Genomic DNA, 15,141 nt, shown 5'->3' with positions numbered 1-15,141 from the left:
AAATCTCAGGAAAACAGAACTGAATATTTAATAACTTTCTGGAGGCCAGACTCTAAATTTAGCATTGTATTAAAAGTTTCAAAGGAAGGGACTTTATATAGATATGACTATATTAAAAGTTTAAGTTTTAGTGAAAAATAAAAAACTTCACAAGGCCAACAAAAACGGAAGAAAGAGTCACAGCAAAATATGAGAGAGAAGAGTTAGTTTCTGGTATGTAGAGGAGTTATGCAAATACAAAAAAACCCCAAAAAACTCAATAGGAAAAACTTATGAGACAACTATTCCCCCCAAAAAGAATTACACTGGTTAATAAACATTTAGAAAACTCCTCTAACAAAATCAAATAAATAAATACGGAAATTAGTTATCCATATCACTTACAAAACCAGAAAAAAAAGTAACTGTAATACTCAAGTACTCCTGAAGGCACAGTGAATACCATATGCTTACACATGAATGACTGCAGAATAAATTTACCCAACTGTTGGAAGGAAAGCAATTTGGTACGTTTATCAGAAATCTTAAAACATCCATATCCTTTAACCAGAATTTCCATTCCTGGCAATATGTTCCTAGGAAAGAATCAACACGGAAAAAATTTCTGCGCACAAAAATGTTAATCACATACTTATTTTCAACGGTGAAAGAAGGTAAACAGCAAACGTTAAAAGAGTTGTTTAATAATTCATGGCACAGTCATTTAATGGAAACTTACGTAATCATTAAATGTTCTCAAAGCGCAAGCAATAACACGAACACCATTTATGGTGTAATGCTAGTGGGAAAGTGAATAACGTTGTATACGAATGACTGCATAACACTTTTAATAGAAAAAGGCTGGAAAAGAAAAATTCTAATATGTAAACCATGTTTGAGTTCTATAATTAGAGTTTTTTTTTTCCATTGCCCTATATTTCTATTTAAATCTTTTTTTTTTTTTAATGAACAAAGTCAGCTCTTCCTTAGCCATACGGTGGCGCGTCCTTCTCTCGCGCTGGGCATGGAGGCCGGAAGCCTGGGCGGAGGGGGTAAGCTCACAGACCCCACGTCAGGTCGATTAGGCCGGCCAATGCGACGTCGCCCTCCCCGGCCCCAGTTTCCCCAGCCCCACCCTTTCCGAGCCGGCCGGCCGCAGGGCCCGCCCCTCCCCCGCCACTCGGGGTTCGGGGGACTGCGGGCGCGCGGGGGTGGAGCAGGCAGGCCCTGGCCGTGCTGACACGTGGGGAGGGAGGAAGCCTCCGAGGAGGAGGGCTTGGGTGTGTGGGTGGGTGTGTCTGTGAGTGGGAGAATCCAATACAGGTCTCCTCAAGAGTCTTCATTTTCTTGTGCTGCTGATCTGGCCGGGGAACTACGAAGTTCTCCCCACTCTCGTAATCCCCTCCTAGGCCGACACCGAGCGCAGATACAAGAAGGCTCCGGCTGCGCCCCTGCGCTTCCCGCGCCTGCCCGTGCCGCGCCGCCTCCTCGCGTGTTCCCCCCTCCCCGGCGCGGTGGTAGGGCCCGGCGGCGACGTCACCCATTGTTTACAAATCAACCCGAGCCAGTAGGATTCCGGCTCCCGCGGTTGCAGGCGCGCGGCGCGAGTGCCTGGCGGGCTCCGGTTACCTCCTCGGCCTCGGCGTTGGCCTCAGCACCGCGCCCGGCTCCGCCGCGGCCCACCGAGCCCCCGGGACAGCCGAGCCGCCAGCGACTCCCGCGCAGCTCCGGGTGCCGGCGCGGGGGGCCATGCCGTGCCGGAGGGAGGAGGAAGAGGAAGCCGGCGAGGAAGAGGAGGAGGAGGAGGACAGCTTCCTACTGCTGGAACAGTCGGTGACTGTGGGCGGCTCGGTGGAGGTGGACCGGCTGGTGGCCCAGATCGGCGAGACGCTGCAGCTGGACGCGGCGCGGGACCGCCCTGCCTCCGCGTGCGCGCCCCCGGGGCCGCCACTGCAGCCCCCGCGGCCCCCGGCGGCGGTGCGAGCGGACAAGGCCCGGGCTCCAGCGCAGCCGCTGCTTCTGCCGGCCGCGTCGGTCGAAGCTGGGGGCCCGGCGCCCCCGGGGGCCTTGCGCTGCGCCCTCGGAGACCGCGGCCGCGTGCGGGGCCGGGCTGCGCCCTACTTTGTAGCTGAGCTCGCCACTGGAGCCAGCGCGTTATCCGGGCCGTGCCGGCGAGGATGGCTGCGGGGCGCTGTCACCTCTCGCCGCTTGCAACAGCGACGATGGCCCCCAGCTGGGGCGCGCGCCAACGACGACGACCCGCACCGGCTTCTGCAGCAGTTGGTGCTCTCGGGGAACCTTATCAAGGAGGCCGTGCGGAGGCTCCAGCGAGCAGTCGCCGCGGTGGCAGCCACAGGCCCCACTGGTGCCCCCGGACCGGGGGCCAGCCGCAGCCGACCGGACCCTGTCTCCCTTCAACCCTCCGGCGCTTTGCACTGACCCAGGGCCCCTGGAAGAAGGAAAAGAAGTCGCTGCGCGGACCCTACGGCGTCCTACTTACCCCAACCTTGAGCTGAAGCCCCCGTTGGCGTTCTTGGAGCGACCGCCTAGACTGCAAGGAGGCGCGTGGGGAGAGACCTCGAGCCGAGAAGTTACTGGTCCCGGCGAGGCTGTCGGAGAAAACTTGACCGTGGAGAAATACGCGGGCCTGGGCGCGTGCTTGTCGCCTGAGAATTAACCCCGGCCCCAGGGACCTGGGACAAAACTGGGAGAACTATGGCAGCTATTTGCATCAATTTGTACCTGACTTAACCCTTGGGGATGTCGTGTGCTAGGATTGTTTAAAGATTCGGCTTCAAGGGGCGAGAATCGTGAGGGCTTTATAACAATACTTGAAAACTGATGACTCGAATACATTTTCTTTATTTTCCGGTGGAGGAGCTTAGTGAAAATGGTGCTACAATCGCTGTGCAAGGAAATTCCAGAGAGAAGAAGAATGTAAAAGCTTGGTGGTGGGTGGGTTGGGATGCTAGCCCCCTTACTCTCCCACCTCATCCGGTGACTAATCGAGGTGGGAGATGGGAACTTCAGTTGTTTGGGTCAGGGAGGTGGAGAATTTTGAAGGTGGGTCGACTTGGATGTGGGCTTTTAAATGCCTTGACCTTGCCACCTGTGATTCAAGGTCATGGTGTGCTGTAGGTGGAAGGCTGTGGGGTTCCTGGGAAAGCTAACTCACCGCTGTGTCTTTTTCTCTTGTTCCAAGAAGAGTCCTGTTTATGCTTTGCTACCTCTTGGAGCGGACATACAGATGTAAGGAGAATTGTTTTTTCTGTGCTTTCTTTTTATCCAGAACTCCGGTGAGGCCACTCTTGACCATGCCCTGAGCTTTCTCAGAGACAGTCATAAACAATCCCTTGAGTTTTTTCTGTCCTCCTGCCTGGCCTTTCTTATTCCACCGTTTCTGACGTCTGCACTGCACGGATGAGACCCTGGCTGTTTGTCTGCTCTGTTTTGGCCCTCAGTGGAGCCATGAACCTGAGTCTGAGGGTCCTCACCTCTTGTTTCCTCTAGGCACCAGCTCTTTGCGAGTGACAGAAACTGTGTATTAAATGTGACTCTCCAAGAGGAGAAACTGCTGGCTTTACCCGTATGAAACTTAGGAAACTTGAGGGCACTTTAAATAAGGTGCCACCCCCAAACTTTAAGGGAGCTAAACTAACTTTTTTAAAAAAGGTTCAATGGCTTGCTCATCCTTCAGATGTAGCTGTTGATGTACACTTCGCACCGGAGTGTCTGAAATTGTGGTGGTCCTGATTTCTAGGATTTCTTAATTAAAATGTCTGCTGAATAAATTGGGTTTTTGTTTTGGAGCATGGTTTGGCTTTTTGGTGGAAGACGGGAAAGAAAAGCATATAGGTGACACCTTTCATAATGAAGTTATAATGGAGAGGGCCCTTGGGGGGTTCAAGGTGGGAGGTGGAGACTGGTGGAGCTGCGGTCCAAGAGTGCTTCTGGATCAATATTCCACAAGATACAAAAATTCAGTCCAGGTTTTAGAGAACATGGTAGGTGGGCTTTCAACACCCTTTGTGGAATAAAAACATAGGCCAGAAACTTTCTAGACTGGAGGGAGGGCAGAGGCCAAGTGATTTGCTGTATCTGGAAGAAGGTGGAGGAAGGTGAGTTTTCTGAATGTTTTGTGTTTGAAGAATGGGGAGGGTATAGACGGAGCCTCGCTATTTTCATCTTTAAGACTTGACCCAGTCTTGAGCTGTGGCCTAGAGAAAGGACAGTAGGGTTTTATAGCAATGTACTTGGTAGTTGGTGTGGTTTGAGCAGGCAGAGTTCAGTTCATGAAAGTGGCCCTCCTGGATCCCCTGCTCTCCATCCCATCTTCCCCTGGCATGGGCCCCCTTCCCCCAAGGAAGCCTTACTTGGTACAGCCCAGCTCTGCTAACTCGCCCCAGGGGCACCGGTCCTGCCCAGTACCTTCCCACATGGGCTGCAGGGGAAAGCTAGTGCTCAGTGACTCGGTTTGACTCAGCCCTGCTGCTCACCATGTGTGTCATACCAGGCAAGTGACAGCTTTGCATTTTTCTCCTCTCATTTATAAAACAATACTGCTAAGTGTCATGAGGACCTGAGATTTCTGGGACACTTAAGGACTGAAAAAATGATAACTTGATTCTTGGCATCAGCACTGCGCCTTCTTCCCTCAGCAGGCCCCTATGTGTCTCTTCGATGTGCTCCACATGTCCTCACACTTAAGACACCCCTTGATCTCCACTGTGCTCACAGTCATTGCCACCTCTTTTGCTTCCATATTCTATAAGTCCCTTTTCCTGAATCCCTTCCAGAAGGCCACCTCCACACACCTTCCAAATGGTCTGTCTCTGCTGTTGTTATTACGGGGGTTGGCACTTGACACGTGCCAGGTACTGTTCTGGGTATTTAAATCATCTCATTATGTCACAGCTTTATTACTTGTTATGATGTAGGCACTATTTTCTCCATTTTCTAAATGAAGACACTGAGGTCCAGGAGATTAAGTGATTTGCTGAAGTCATCACCTTTTTAAGTTAAGGAGCTGGGGTTTGAACCTAGGCACTCTGGCTCTAGGTTCTCCTGGTGTCCTTAACCAGAGCTTCCAGTCATGCTGTGTACTACCTCCACAAGATGTTTTTGACAGCATTTTCTCCCATGTTGGATTTATTAAATTCTTAAGAGCATTCCACAAAAACCTTGACCTAAAAAATACCTCAACCCTGTAGCATCACCATTCTCACAAAGTTTTCTAGCAGGCCAGCCACATATGTGCAAGGCACTGGGGATCTGGGATGAGGCAAGGTTTCAGACATCCTGGAAGAAACTGCAAGCAGGTTTGGGGCCAAGACCTTCATATAAGTTAATAAGAATTGTGTTAAGAGAGGCACAGATAACCAATGGTAAATGGCTGCTCTTTTTAGAGCCTTGTGTCTTCTGTAAGATGAGGGCATAAGGCCAATGCAAACATCTTCTGCATCTGCAGCATGTCCTGGAATGAAATTAGAATGGTGACTGGACCAAAGGACCTGAAGATCTACAGGCCCTGACAAAGCATGGTAGAGAGAGAAGGAAACCAACCGCCCCATTTGTGCGGAACTCTGCCAGGCACCTTTAACAAGATGGCCCTTCAGAGATGAGACAGGAGAGATAGATATCGTGGGTGGTAGAACAGAATCTGAACTCATGACTCTTAACCTTTTATCTCTTAACCTCCTTCTGAGCCTACCCACACTTTTCCTCCTGAACCTCAGCCCCAGCTACTGATCAACCATTTGCAAAGGCTGTAGAGAGCCAAGTCCTGGCCCTGGGCCTGGGAAAGGGTCTCTGTGCAAAGGAGGCAATGGCTGTTTCACGTGTTGCAGCTTGGGCTAGCCCATTCCTAGTACCTGGCCCAGGGGTGATTGTGGCTGGCATATTCCCATTCCCTTGGAATAGGTGGGCATAGAACTAAGGACATGGGCATGGGCAGAGCTGAGACAATTCTATCTGCTCCAGGATCCGAAGCCTAGGTTTCCCTGGTAACATTCTGCAAGTTTTGAGTCCAGAAGGACTCGGGCAATAGGGAAGTTGTAAGAAGATGGTTGTGTGAGTGTGTGGTGGGGGGCTGGGGTTGATGAGGCATTTCATGTGGGAAGTTACAGCAACAGCAGCCTGCTGCCTCATCGATGGTTAGGAGTTGGAAGAGCGATCAGGGCTGAAGATAAAGACTGGGTGCTTAGTGCTAAGGTGGGTGGATGGAGCCTGGGAGACACTGTTGGTTGGGAAGGAACACCAACCAGTATACATAGCACTTACCAGGTGCCAGGCTCTGTTCTAAGCACTTTAAGAAGATCAAGAGTAGAACCCAGAAGCCAACGGAGGCTAAAGGGTGAACTGTGAGGGATGGTTGGGTGTGTGTTATCTACACACATGCACAGGTGCACACACACAAACATGCAGAGCTATAGGTACGTGATCTCTGTATACCCTCCGTGGTCAGGTCCAGGGTATATGGAATCAGATCTTGCTCAGTGACCTTCACTATCTTTATTTAATCCTGAAGTTATTCCACTTCTCTTTATCAGCACCATTAAGCAGTGTGTTTTGAACATCTACACTGTGAATCCTTGTCCTGCTTAACCCCGCTGAAGAGAAGTCCTATTTATGGTGAATTTGGAGAAAGGTGGTGATGTCTGGGAAGATTTTCAGGAAAACCTAGGAAACCGAATCTAATTCAGACAGTAAAACAGAAATGGGCAAAAGGTAGGGCAAAGGTAACAAGGTGATAACCAGCTTGTGATTCTCTTTTAACCCACCCGAATCAATAAGTCAAACAAACTCCCTGAATAGCCTATCAATGGGGGGTGGTGAATTTTACCTCCTGTGAGTCAATTGAGGAGGGGGAGTAGTTAATAAGCTCCCAGATACCAGACTTAGATTTCATTCTGCTGTAGAGTATGGTACAGAGAAGAAAGACTCGTTCACGCAAAAACATACCCAGCCATCTCAGGCACAAAGGGTTATACAAAGTTGTTTCAACAACAACTGGTCCCCAGCCTCTCTGGTAGGATAGTATGTGACTTAGAGGGCTATCACAGGGGACATCCACCTCTAAGGTCCCCCTGAGCCCTGCTCTTCAAACCTACGTAGACTGAGCACCCCATCCCTTCCTGTCTCCTTTAGAAGCCTCATCCTTTATGCATCTTCCCTTTAGTTCCTTCCTTTCCATGTCCTCTATCCGCATTTGGACGAGCGCAGGTCTCTCCTGCTTGAGCAAACCTTCCCTTGATTCTCATTTCCTTTTTTAGTTGCTGTCCTTACTTCATCCTCCCCAAATTCCAGACACAATTCATCGTCTGTGCCCCAAGCACTCTTTTAGCCTCCACAAGTCTGTTGAAATCGCCTATTTGTTTGCTTTGCAAATATTTACTAAATGCCAATACCCAGGTGTTGTTACTAAATGCAGCTATGTTTCAGGCAGTGGCCTAAACATTTTTACTGTCACTAACTCAATGAATCCTCGCAACCCGATGAGGCAGGGACTTTATTATCAGACTTGGAGGTGAGAGAGGTGAAGTAATCTGCCCACGGTCACAAGAAGGAGCTTTAAAATAAAACTAGGATTTTGACCCAGCAGAGACTTCATTTTAACAGCTACTGTGCTGAAGGCAATGCGTTTTCTTTCTGAAATGTGTCCTTTCTTGTCTATTCCTTTCTCTCTGTGCCCAGACCCTTATCTCTTAATGCCTGGATGCTATATAGGCATCCAACTGACCATAAAGGCTCCCTCTCCACCCCAGTCCATCCCCCACACTGCGTCGCCTGATAATCTGCCTGAAACTTGTCACTCCTGCTGTCAAAGAATAAAATAATCTCTTTGGAAAAAGAAGACATTCACATATGAGCCCCTGAGATAACCCTATAATAACAGTAAATAAAATGGAGAGTGAGAACAAGATGAACTTGAAGATCACCTCCTGTGAAGACATTGCAGTTTTCTCAGTACAAATTATAGATGGGAGTGGACAGGGCAGGCATGAAGACCTTCAGCTGAGCGCTGAATTTGAATTAGAAGGGTTTCTGATAGGAATGGTTGGAAAGATCCTCTGGAGAAGGGAAGGGCTATACACTCCAGTAGTCTTGCCTGGAGAGTCCCATGGACAGAGGAGCCTGGCAGGCTACAGTCCATGGGGTTGCAAAGATTTGGACACGGCTGAGTGACTAACACTTTCACTGATGGGAATGGAGGACTTAAGAGCTGTGTCCTCCAGATGCTCTCCCCACAAACCCTTTCCTTTGTTAACATTCCCTACTGCCCCTACTGTACAAGTCTCAGTCCTGAGCTGTTTTCAAGTTTCCACTTGAAGAAGACCTCCACCCTCTTCCCATTAAATCTCTTCTAGGCAATGGCAGCCCACTCCAGTACTGTCGCCTAGAAAATCCCATGGACGGAGAAGCCTAGTAGGCTGCAGTCCATGGGGTTGCTAAAAGTAGGACATGACTGAGCGACTTCACTTTCACTTTTCTTTTCATGCTTTGGAGAAGGAAATGGCAACCTACTCCAATGTTCTTGCCTGGAGAATCCCAGGGACAGGGGAAGCCTGGTGGGCTGCCATCTATGGGGTCGCACAGAGTCAGACATGACTGAAGCAACTTAGCAGCAGCAGCAGCAGACAAGTATTCCCTTCCTCTACCCTGCCCCAGTTTCAATCCCTGGATTGGGAAGATCCCCTGGAGAAGGCAACCCACTCCAGTCTTCTTGCCTGGGAAATCCCATGGACAGAGGAGCTTGGCGAGCTCTTCTCCGCAGGGACGCAGAGTCAGACACAACTGAGTGACTAAACCTACCCACCTCCCTACCTACCTACCCTTCCCTTAGCACTTTATACAACAGGAGTTCATGTTTAAGAAACGTCTTATCCTTGGAGCAAACAGGTTAATGCCTTTGAAGAAACATTGAAGAAGTCACTAAGAGGCAAGATTTCTCCACAAAAGACCTAAAGTAGTAAACTTAATGGAGTAGCTTCCAGGAAAGATGTTTTGTTTTGCTCTTAGAGTGCAATTAGAGATCTGATTTCTTTCACCTTCACTCAGTTCTTCAAGGCAGGGGCTATTTTTTTTTTTAACTTTTATTTATTTGGCTGCACTGGGTCTTAGTTGCAGCACTCAGGATCTTTTAGTTGCAGCACATGGGATCTAGTTCCCTGACCAGGGATCAAACCCAGGCTCCCTGCATTGGGAGTGTGGAGTCTTAGCCACTGGACCATCAGGGACACCCCAGGGTAGGTGCTCTTCTTATCCCATTTTGCAGATGAGTTAATGGAGATGATTGAGGTTAAAGATCCTGTCTGAAGTCGCACACTAGCAATGCAGAGCTGCCTGCACAGCCCACGCTCTTGTCTATTACCCCTCCTGGGAAACACTGTTATGGGCAGGTCATTTGTTCTCCCTTCTGTTATGGTTGGAAAACCAGGAGGAAGCGCTGCATGGGAGAGTTTTGCTGCTTCGCTTGCACCAGCCTCCTCGGTGTTCAAATGGAGTGCACCTTCGAGTGGAAACCTCTCTGTGCTTCCATCTCTAAATGAGGCAGTAGCACTAGACCACTGAAGGCTGAGCTCTCCAGGGGCTGACATTCTGTGATTACTGAGCATTGTGGAAGGGTGTGTGTTGGGGGGGAGCTAATTGAGTGAGTTAGTAATTTGGTTGCCAGGGTAACTCTTTCCTGATTGGAAGGAAGGGATCACAGGGTTTGACACAGACTTTGCTGGATAGGAAAGTGGTGTCTGATGTACTCTCCATGTTTCTGCTTGTGAGCTGGAAAAGGAAAGAGCAAAAAAATGGTAAAGTGGAATTCAAATATTGTAGCGTTTATGTCTAATTTAGAATGAAATCTTGGGGTGGCAGACTTTGGAGTTATTTGTGAAGTATGGCTTTCTTTTCTCCAAATCACTTATTTGTCAATTTCTGTGTTTTAGTTTATTTAGTTTTTTTTTTTTTTTTCATTGAGTTTAATAGCTTTGGTCTTTTATCTTACCCAGGCCATTTTTTGTGGACAGCTGTCTTCATAGGATGCTGAATGTGAGAAAACGGTTACAGCATACCTAGCTTTCCCTTGGAGAAGGAAATGGCAACCCACTCCAGTGTTCTTGCCTGGAGAATCCCAGGGACAGGGGAGCCTGGTGGGCTGCTGTCTATGGGGTCTCACAGAGTTGGAAACGACTGAAGCGAGTTAGCAGCAGCAGCAGCAGCTTTTCCTAGCTCAGCCTAGGTATCTGGGGCATGGTTTTCCATGGTTCCAATGGCAGGATTATCACGTTGGACAGCTGCAGGGGTGTCAGTCACATTATAGTATATGTGGGGAGTTGTGCAGTGAACAATATCAGACTGTGTATGATGACATCAGGCTATTGGAAAGAGGACTGAACTGGGAACCCAAAGACCTGGTTTCTAGATTCTGTCAGATATTTGACTTTGTAAATGACTTTCTAGGTCATTCTGCCCTGCCCCCTTCCAACTATTTTTCCACCTATGCCACTCAGTCGTGTCTGTCTCTTTGTGAACCCATGAACTGTAACCCTCCAGGCTCCTCTGTCCATGAGATTTCCTAGGCAAGAACACTGGAGAGTGAGTTGCCAATTTCATTCTCCAGCGGATCTTCCTGACCCGCAGATTGAACCCGAGTCTTTTGCGTCTCCTGTACTGGCAGGCAGATTCTTTACCACTGTGCCACCTGGGAAGCCCCTTTCTACCTATAAAATGGTCTAATTTTTAAAAATTATGTAAACCCTGACTTATCCCAAAAAAGGTCTTGGGGGTGACTAGTAAGACCTTGCAGCATTTTAAAAAATGGACAGTGACGGTTATAGGGTTGTAGTGCAGTTAAGGCTTCCCCAGTAACTCAGCTGGTAAAGAATCTGCCTACAAAGTAAGAGACCCCAGTTCATTCCCTGGGTTGGGAAGATCCCCTGGAGAATGGATAGCGCTACCCACTCCAGTATCCTTGGGCTTCTCTGGTGGCTCAGACAGTAAAGAATCCGCCTGCAATGCAGGAGACCTGGGTTCAATCCCTGGGTTGGGAAGATCCCCTGGAGGAGGGCATGGCAACCCACTCCAGTATTCTTGACTAGAGAACCCCCATGGACAGAGGAACCAGGCAGGCTACAGCCCATGGGGTCACAAAGAGATGGATAGACTGAGCCACTAAGCACAGTGCAGTTAAAGTATCTCATGGTAGGCATTAGTTTTCTCCAGTATTCCTTTTTGAAGAAGGGGGTTATACTACGTGAACCCTATAGTTGAACCTAGCCTTAACCATGTTTACAAGAAGCCAGCACGGTTTGGGCAGTGGCATTGAATCACGGCCAACTTGACCCTGGATTGCTCCTAACTCTTTGACCTCCAGGAATACCACCCATGTTAAGAAGCAAGGGCCTTAGGGCTCCTCCAATGCCAGGGAAGGTTGACACTTGATCAGTTTCCTCCTACGCAGTGCCTGGAGGTGATAGCTCACTGGATTATTGGATCCTGCCCCTCCTCCCCCCGCCCTTCAATTTGTATTAGAGCCTCGAGTCACCATTCCCTTGCTCGGTAGCACAGGACTGACTCCCCCACAACCCCTCCTGGGGAGGTTGAGGGAGATGGCTGCCTTGGTGTACTCTGCAGTTACCATTAGGATCTGTGTGTGCATTTGGAGGGAGAGAATGAGGAGGTATAAACAACAGGCATTGAGTCCAAAAGGGACTTGGGAAATCAGGGTTCTAAATCACATAGCACTCTATCCAGAAAGCACTCTTTGGATCATGGCATGCCCTTGTTTCATGACAAACCAAGGACCCAGTCGATTGGCTACCAAGGGACAGTCCTGGGAAGGAAGGGGTAGGGACTAGACTATTTTATCTCCAGGATGTGCCAGTCACAAGGAACTCATTTTCTTATCATCTCATTTCTCATCTGTTATACAAATGGGGCAACTGAAACCCATAGAGGTTAAGCAACTTGTCCAAGGTCCCCATTTAATAAGGGAACTTGAACTCGGATGCCCTGTTGTCCAGCGTGGCTTCTTCCTGGAGGAAACAGACTGAAGTAACTGAGAACGGGAGGGACAGAGATGGGCTGTTGGGGAGAAACTGGGAGTAAGTGTGCCAAGGGCAGAGAGAGGCGTCCCTTCATACCCCCCAGGCAGCTTTCCCACTGCACGCTTGCACCCTGAGTACCCCCTAAACAAGAGCTGACCTCAGCTCTTAAAGGGCCACCTTGTGGAACAAGTCCACTTAATGACCACAGTAGAAAGAAAAAAGCGGTAAGCTTCCCAGTCTGCAGTGACTGATCTGATGTCCTTTGCTAATACAGTCAGGGGCAGCTTCTCCAGCACTGACTAGTAATCCAGAAGCTCTAAGGTTTGAGTGAATGGGACTGGTCCAAAACCTGACCTCACTTTCATTTAATTTCATGCCAGCACCGATACACACCCAGCCGGAGCAGACCCTAACTAGGGAGCTGCTCAGACACAAAGGCGCTCTAATTACCATCCACAAGCCAGGCCTGACAAGGATTTCAAGTGTTTTCATGTTTATGGAGATCAGAGAAATGTGTTCTGTGCATCTTTCCCACCGCCGACGAGTATAAAATAAAACCAAACAAAAAACCCAACACATTTATTAAAAACAGATATTTCAGTTAAGTTAACATCCTATAATCAGGATAGCCACAATTCCAGACACTCCGGTGCGAAGTGTAGGTATGTCAATAGCCACATCTGGATGACGAACATGCCATTGAATCTTATAAAAACTAAAACATCAACAATACCATCTTAGAGCCTTTAGACTGCGTTAATATTATGTTACGAGCACTTCACCAGGTTCACAATGGCAAATTCTGCAGCTTCTCCATTCGGAGGGTCACATTTTTTTTACTCGGTTTCCTTCACTTACAAAGGCAGGCTGGCACGGCTGGGGGAGGGGCAGAGGGAGGAAATCAACTCCATCTATCCAGGGAATTGCAGCTGTTATTGCAAATGGCCCCGGAGAGCCCATTATAAGCTGCTGCGCTAGGCTGTGTGTCCCTGGAGTGCCCCATCACGTGGTGTCTCCCAGCCCCCAGCCTGGGCCCCCAGGAACCGCAGCGCCACCGGCTAGAGTCGGACAGCAGAGCCGAGGGGAAGAGCAGGGACTCGAGGCCACTTCTCCGGGCAGTTTCCGTGAAAGCCCGGGGCGCGGCCGCCCGCAGGAGGCACCGGCGCCTAGCACGTCGCCACCTCCCTCAACCCGCGGTGGCAGCGGTGCCCGTGTCCTCAGGAGACTCCAGCACTTGCAAAACACCGCGTACTACTCCGAGTACAGGCAGAACCGGGCGAATCTGCCCTGCTAGAGCCCCGCAATCTCGTTTGCGCCCAGGAAACGGTGACCTTGAACCCGAGGAGGGGCGGACAGTCTGTGAAAACACACATTCAAGAGGACCGCGGGTTCACTCCGTGCAGCGCTCTCACCTTTCCCCAGGACCTCTCACCCCCACGACCAATTAGCATCCCTTGTGCTCCGCCTTCCCCCGCAGCTCTGAGAAACGCAGACAGTTGCAAAGCGGGTGGGGGTGGGGGTGTGCAGAGAAAAGTTTCCTTCTATTCAGTTCTCCAAAATGTCCTTTCACGGTGCCGCGTGTTTTATACCAAGAACAAGCACCTCAAAACACACGATATAGGTTTTTTTTTTTTTTTTTTAAAGTGTCGTAAAATTTCAAGTCTGGCAGTTAGAGGTACTCCCTTAAATGATCTACAAATGTTCCCCTCTCCTAAAGTCAATCAGGAACCAGCCTTGGAAAGGTAAAGCAAGTAACTGGGATCATTTTTGTCCTTTGGGCGCTCCGCGATCCTGAGAAGCATGGACTCCGGCCACATGGTTGCCGCGTTGGAGGACCCCAGTGCACGCTGCGCCACCAGGGCTGGTCACACCAATGAGGAGTCCTACTGACTGCGAGCTTGGGGTGCACTCTGTAAACTGCCTTCAGTGGGACCAACGAAGTAAACCACGTCGGGGCCCTCGACCTCAGTTCCCGCGAACACATTCTCAATTTTTCCATTCCTCATTTTCATATAATGTATTTTCTCGCTTCCAGAAGTGCGACTTCACCAGTTTGAGTACAGACATAGCCCTCAGGGGAACCCCTTGCCCTTCAGGCAGAGGCTCGCGCAGTGGCCACTCTCGAGGTGTTAGCTGCCGGGGACTAGAACGCTGTCGCCTGCTCTGAGCTGCGCCCTCCTCCCGGACGCGCCGGGGTCGCTGCAGGCCGCGCGAGGGCTGCGGGGCGAAGGGGGCTCATGCACTGGGGCCGTCAGAGGGCCCAGGAGCTGACGCTGGGGGAGCTTTGCGTGCAATTGCAGCCGTCGTGAATGAAGCCTCCGCACGGCCTCCTTGATGAGGTTCCCCGAGAGTACGAGCTGCTGCAGGAGCCGGTGCGGGTCGTCGTCGCCGCTGCGGGCTGGAGGCTGTAGCCCGCGTCGGTGCTGGAGGCGGCGGGAGGCGGCGGCGTCCCGCAACCAACCTCGCCGGCAAGGGCCCGACAGCGGCTGCGGGGAGCCCCGCTTGTCTGCTCCCAAAGGCCCATCAAGGCTGGGCTGAGGGGGCAATGGGGACAGCGCGCTGGGGCCTGCGGCGAGCTCGGCCACAAAGTAGGGCGCAGCCCGGCCCCGCACGCGGCCGCGGTCCCCGAGGGCGCAGCGCAAGGCCCCCGGGGGCGCCGGGCCCCCAGCTTCGACCGACGCGGCCGGTAGAAGCAGCGGCTGCGCTGGAGCCCGGGCCTTGTCCGCTCGCACCGCCGCCGGGGGCCGCGGGGGCTGCAGTGGCGGCCCCGGGGGCGCGCACGCGGAGGCAGGGCGGTCCCGCGCCGCGTCCAGCTGCAGCGTCTCGCCGATCTGGGCTACCAGCCGGTCCACCTCCACCGAGCCGCCCACAGTCACCGACTGTTCCAGCAGTAGGAAGCTGTCCTCCTCCTCCTCCTCTTCCTCGCCGGCTTCCTCTTCCTCCTCCCTCCGGCACGGCATGGCCCCCCGCGCCGGCACCCGGAGCTGTGCGGGAGTCGCTGGCGGCTCGGCTGTCCCGGGGGCTCGGTGGGCCGCGGCGGAGCCGGGCGCGGTGCCGAGGCCGAAGCCGGAGCCCGCCAGGCACTCGCGCCGCGCGCCTGCAGCCGCGGGAGCCGGAATCCTAC

At 51.2% G+C, this 15,141-nt stretch overlaps 2 protein-coding genes across 2 annotated transcripts; one reads left to right on the top strand and one right to left on the bottom strand.

Annotated features, from left to right (window-relative positions):
- The first annotated feature begins 1,558 nt into the window (after nt 1-1,558).
- Nucleotides 1,559-3,788, top strand: FRAT2 (FRAT regulator of Wnt signaling pathway 2). The gene has a single exon (XM_055424967.2). It carries the CDS (start codon nt 1,729-1,731, stop codon nt 2,416-2,418), a length of 690 nt encoding a protein of 229 aa, XP_055280942.1. The 5' UTR covers nt 1,559-1,728; the 3' UTR covers nt 2,419-3,788.
- Nucleotides 3,789-12,581: 8,793 nt separating this feature from the next.
- Nucleotides 12,582-15,141, bottom strand: FRAT1 (FRAT regulator of Wnt signaling pathway 1). The gene has a single exon (XM_055424968.2). The coding sequence runs from the start codon at nt 14,975-14,977 to the stop codon at nt 14,147-14,149; it is 831 nt and encodes a 276-aa protein (XP_055280943.2). The 5' UTR covers nt 14,978-15,141; the 3' UTR covers nt 12,582-14,146.

Source organism: Moschus berezovskii, chromosome 12 (assembly GCF_049115385.1).
Source record: "Moschus berezovskii isolate FMDL1 chromosome 12, NW_MosBer_1.0, whole genome shotgun sequence".
Taxonomy (NCBI): Eukaryota; Metazoa; Chordata; class Mammalia; order Artiodactyla; family Moschidae; genus Moschus; species Moschus berezovskii.
Note: the sequence above shows the minus strand (reverse complement) of the source record. Positions and strands in the feature narration are given on the sequence as shown.

Excerpts from the sequence above, each read along its gene's own strand:
- FRAT2 (XM_055424967.2), top strand. The coding sequence starts at position 1,729 with ATGCCGTGCCGGAGGGAGGAGGAAGAGGAAGCCGGCGAGGAAGAGGAG.
- FRAT1 (XM_055424968.2), bottom strand. The coding sequence starts at position 14,977 with ATGCCGTGCCGGAGGGAGGAGGAAGAGGAAGCCGGCGAGGAAGAGGAG.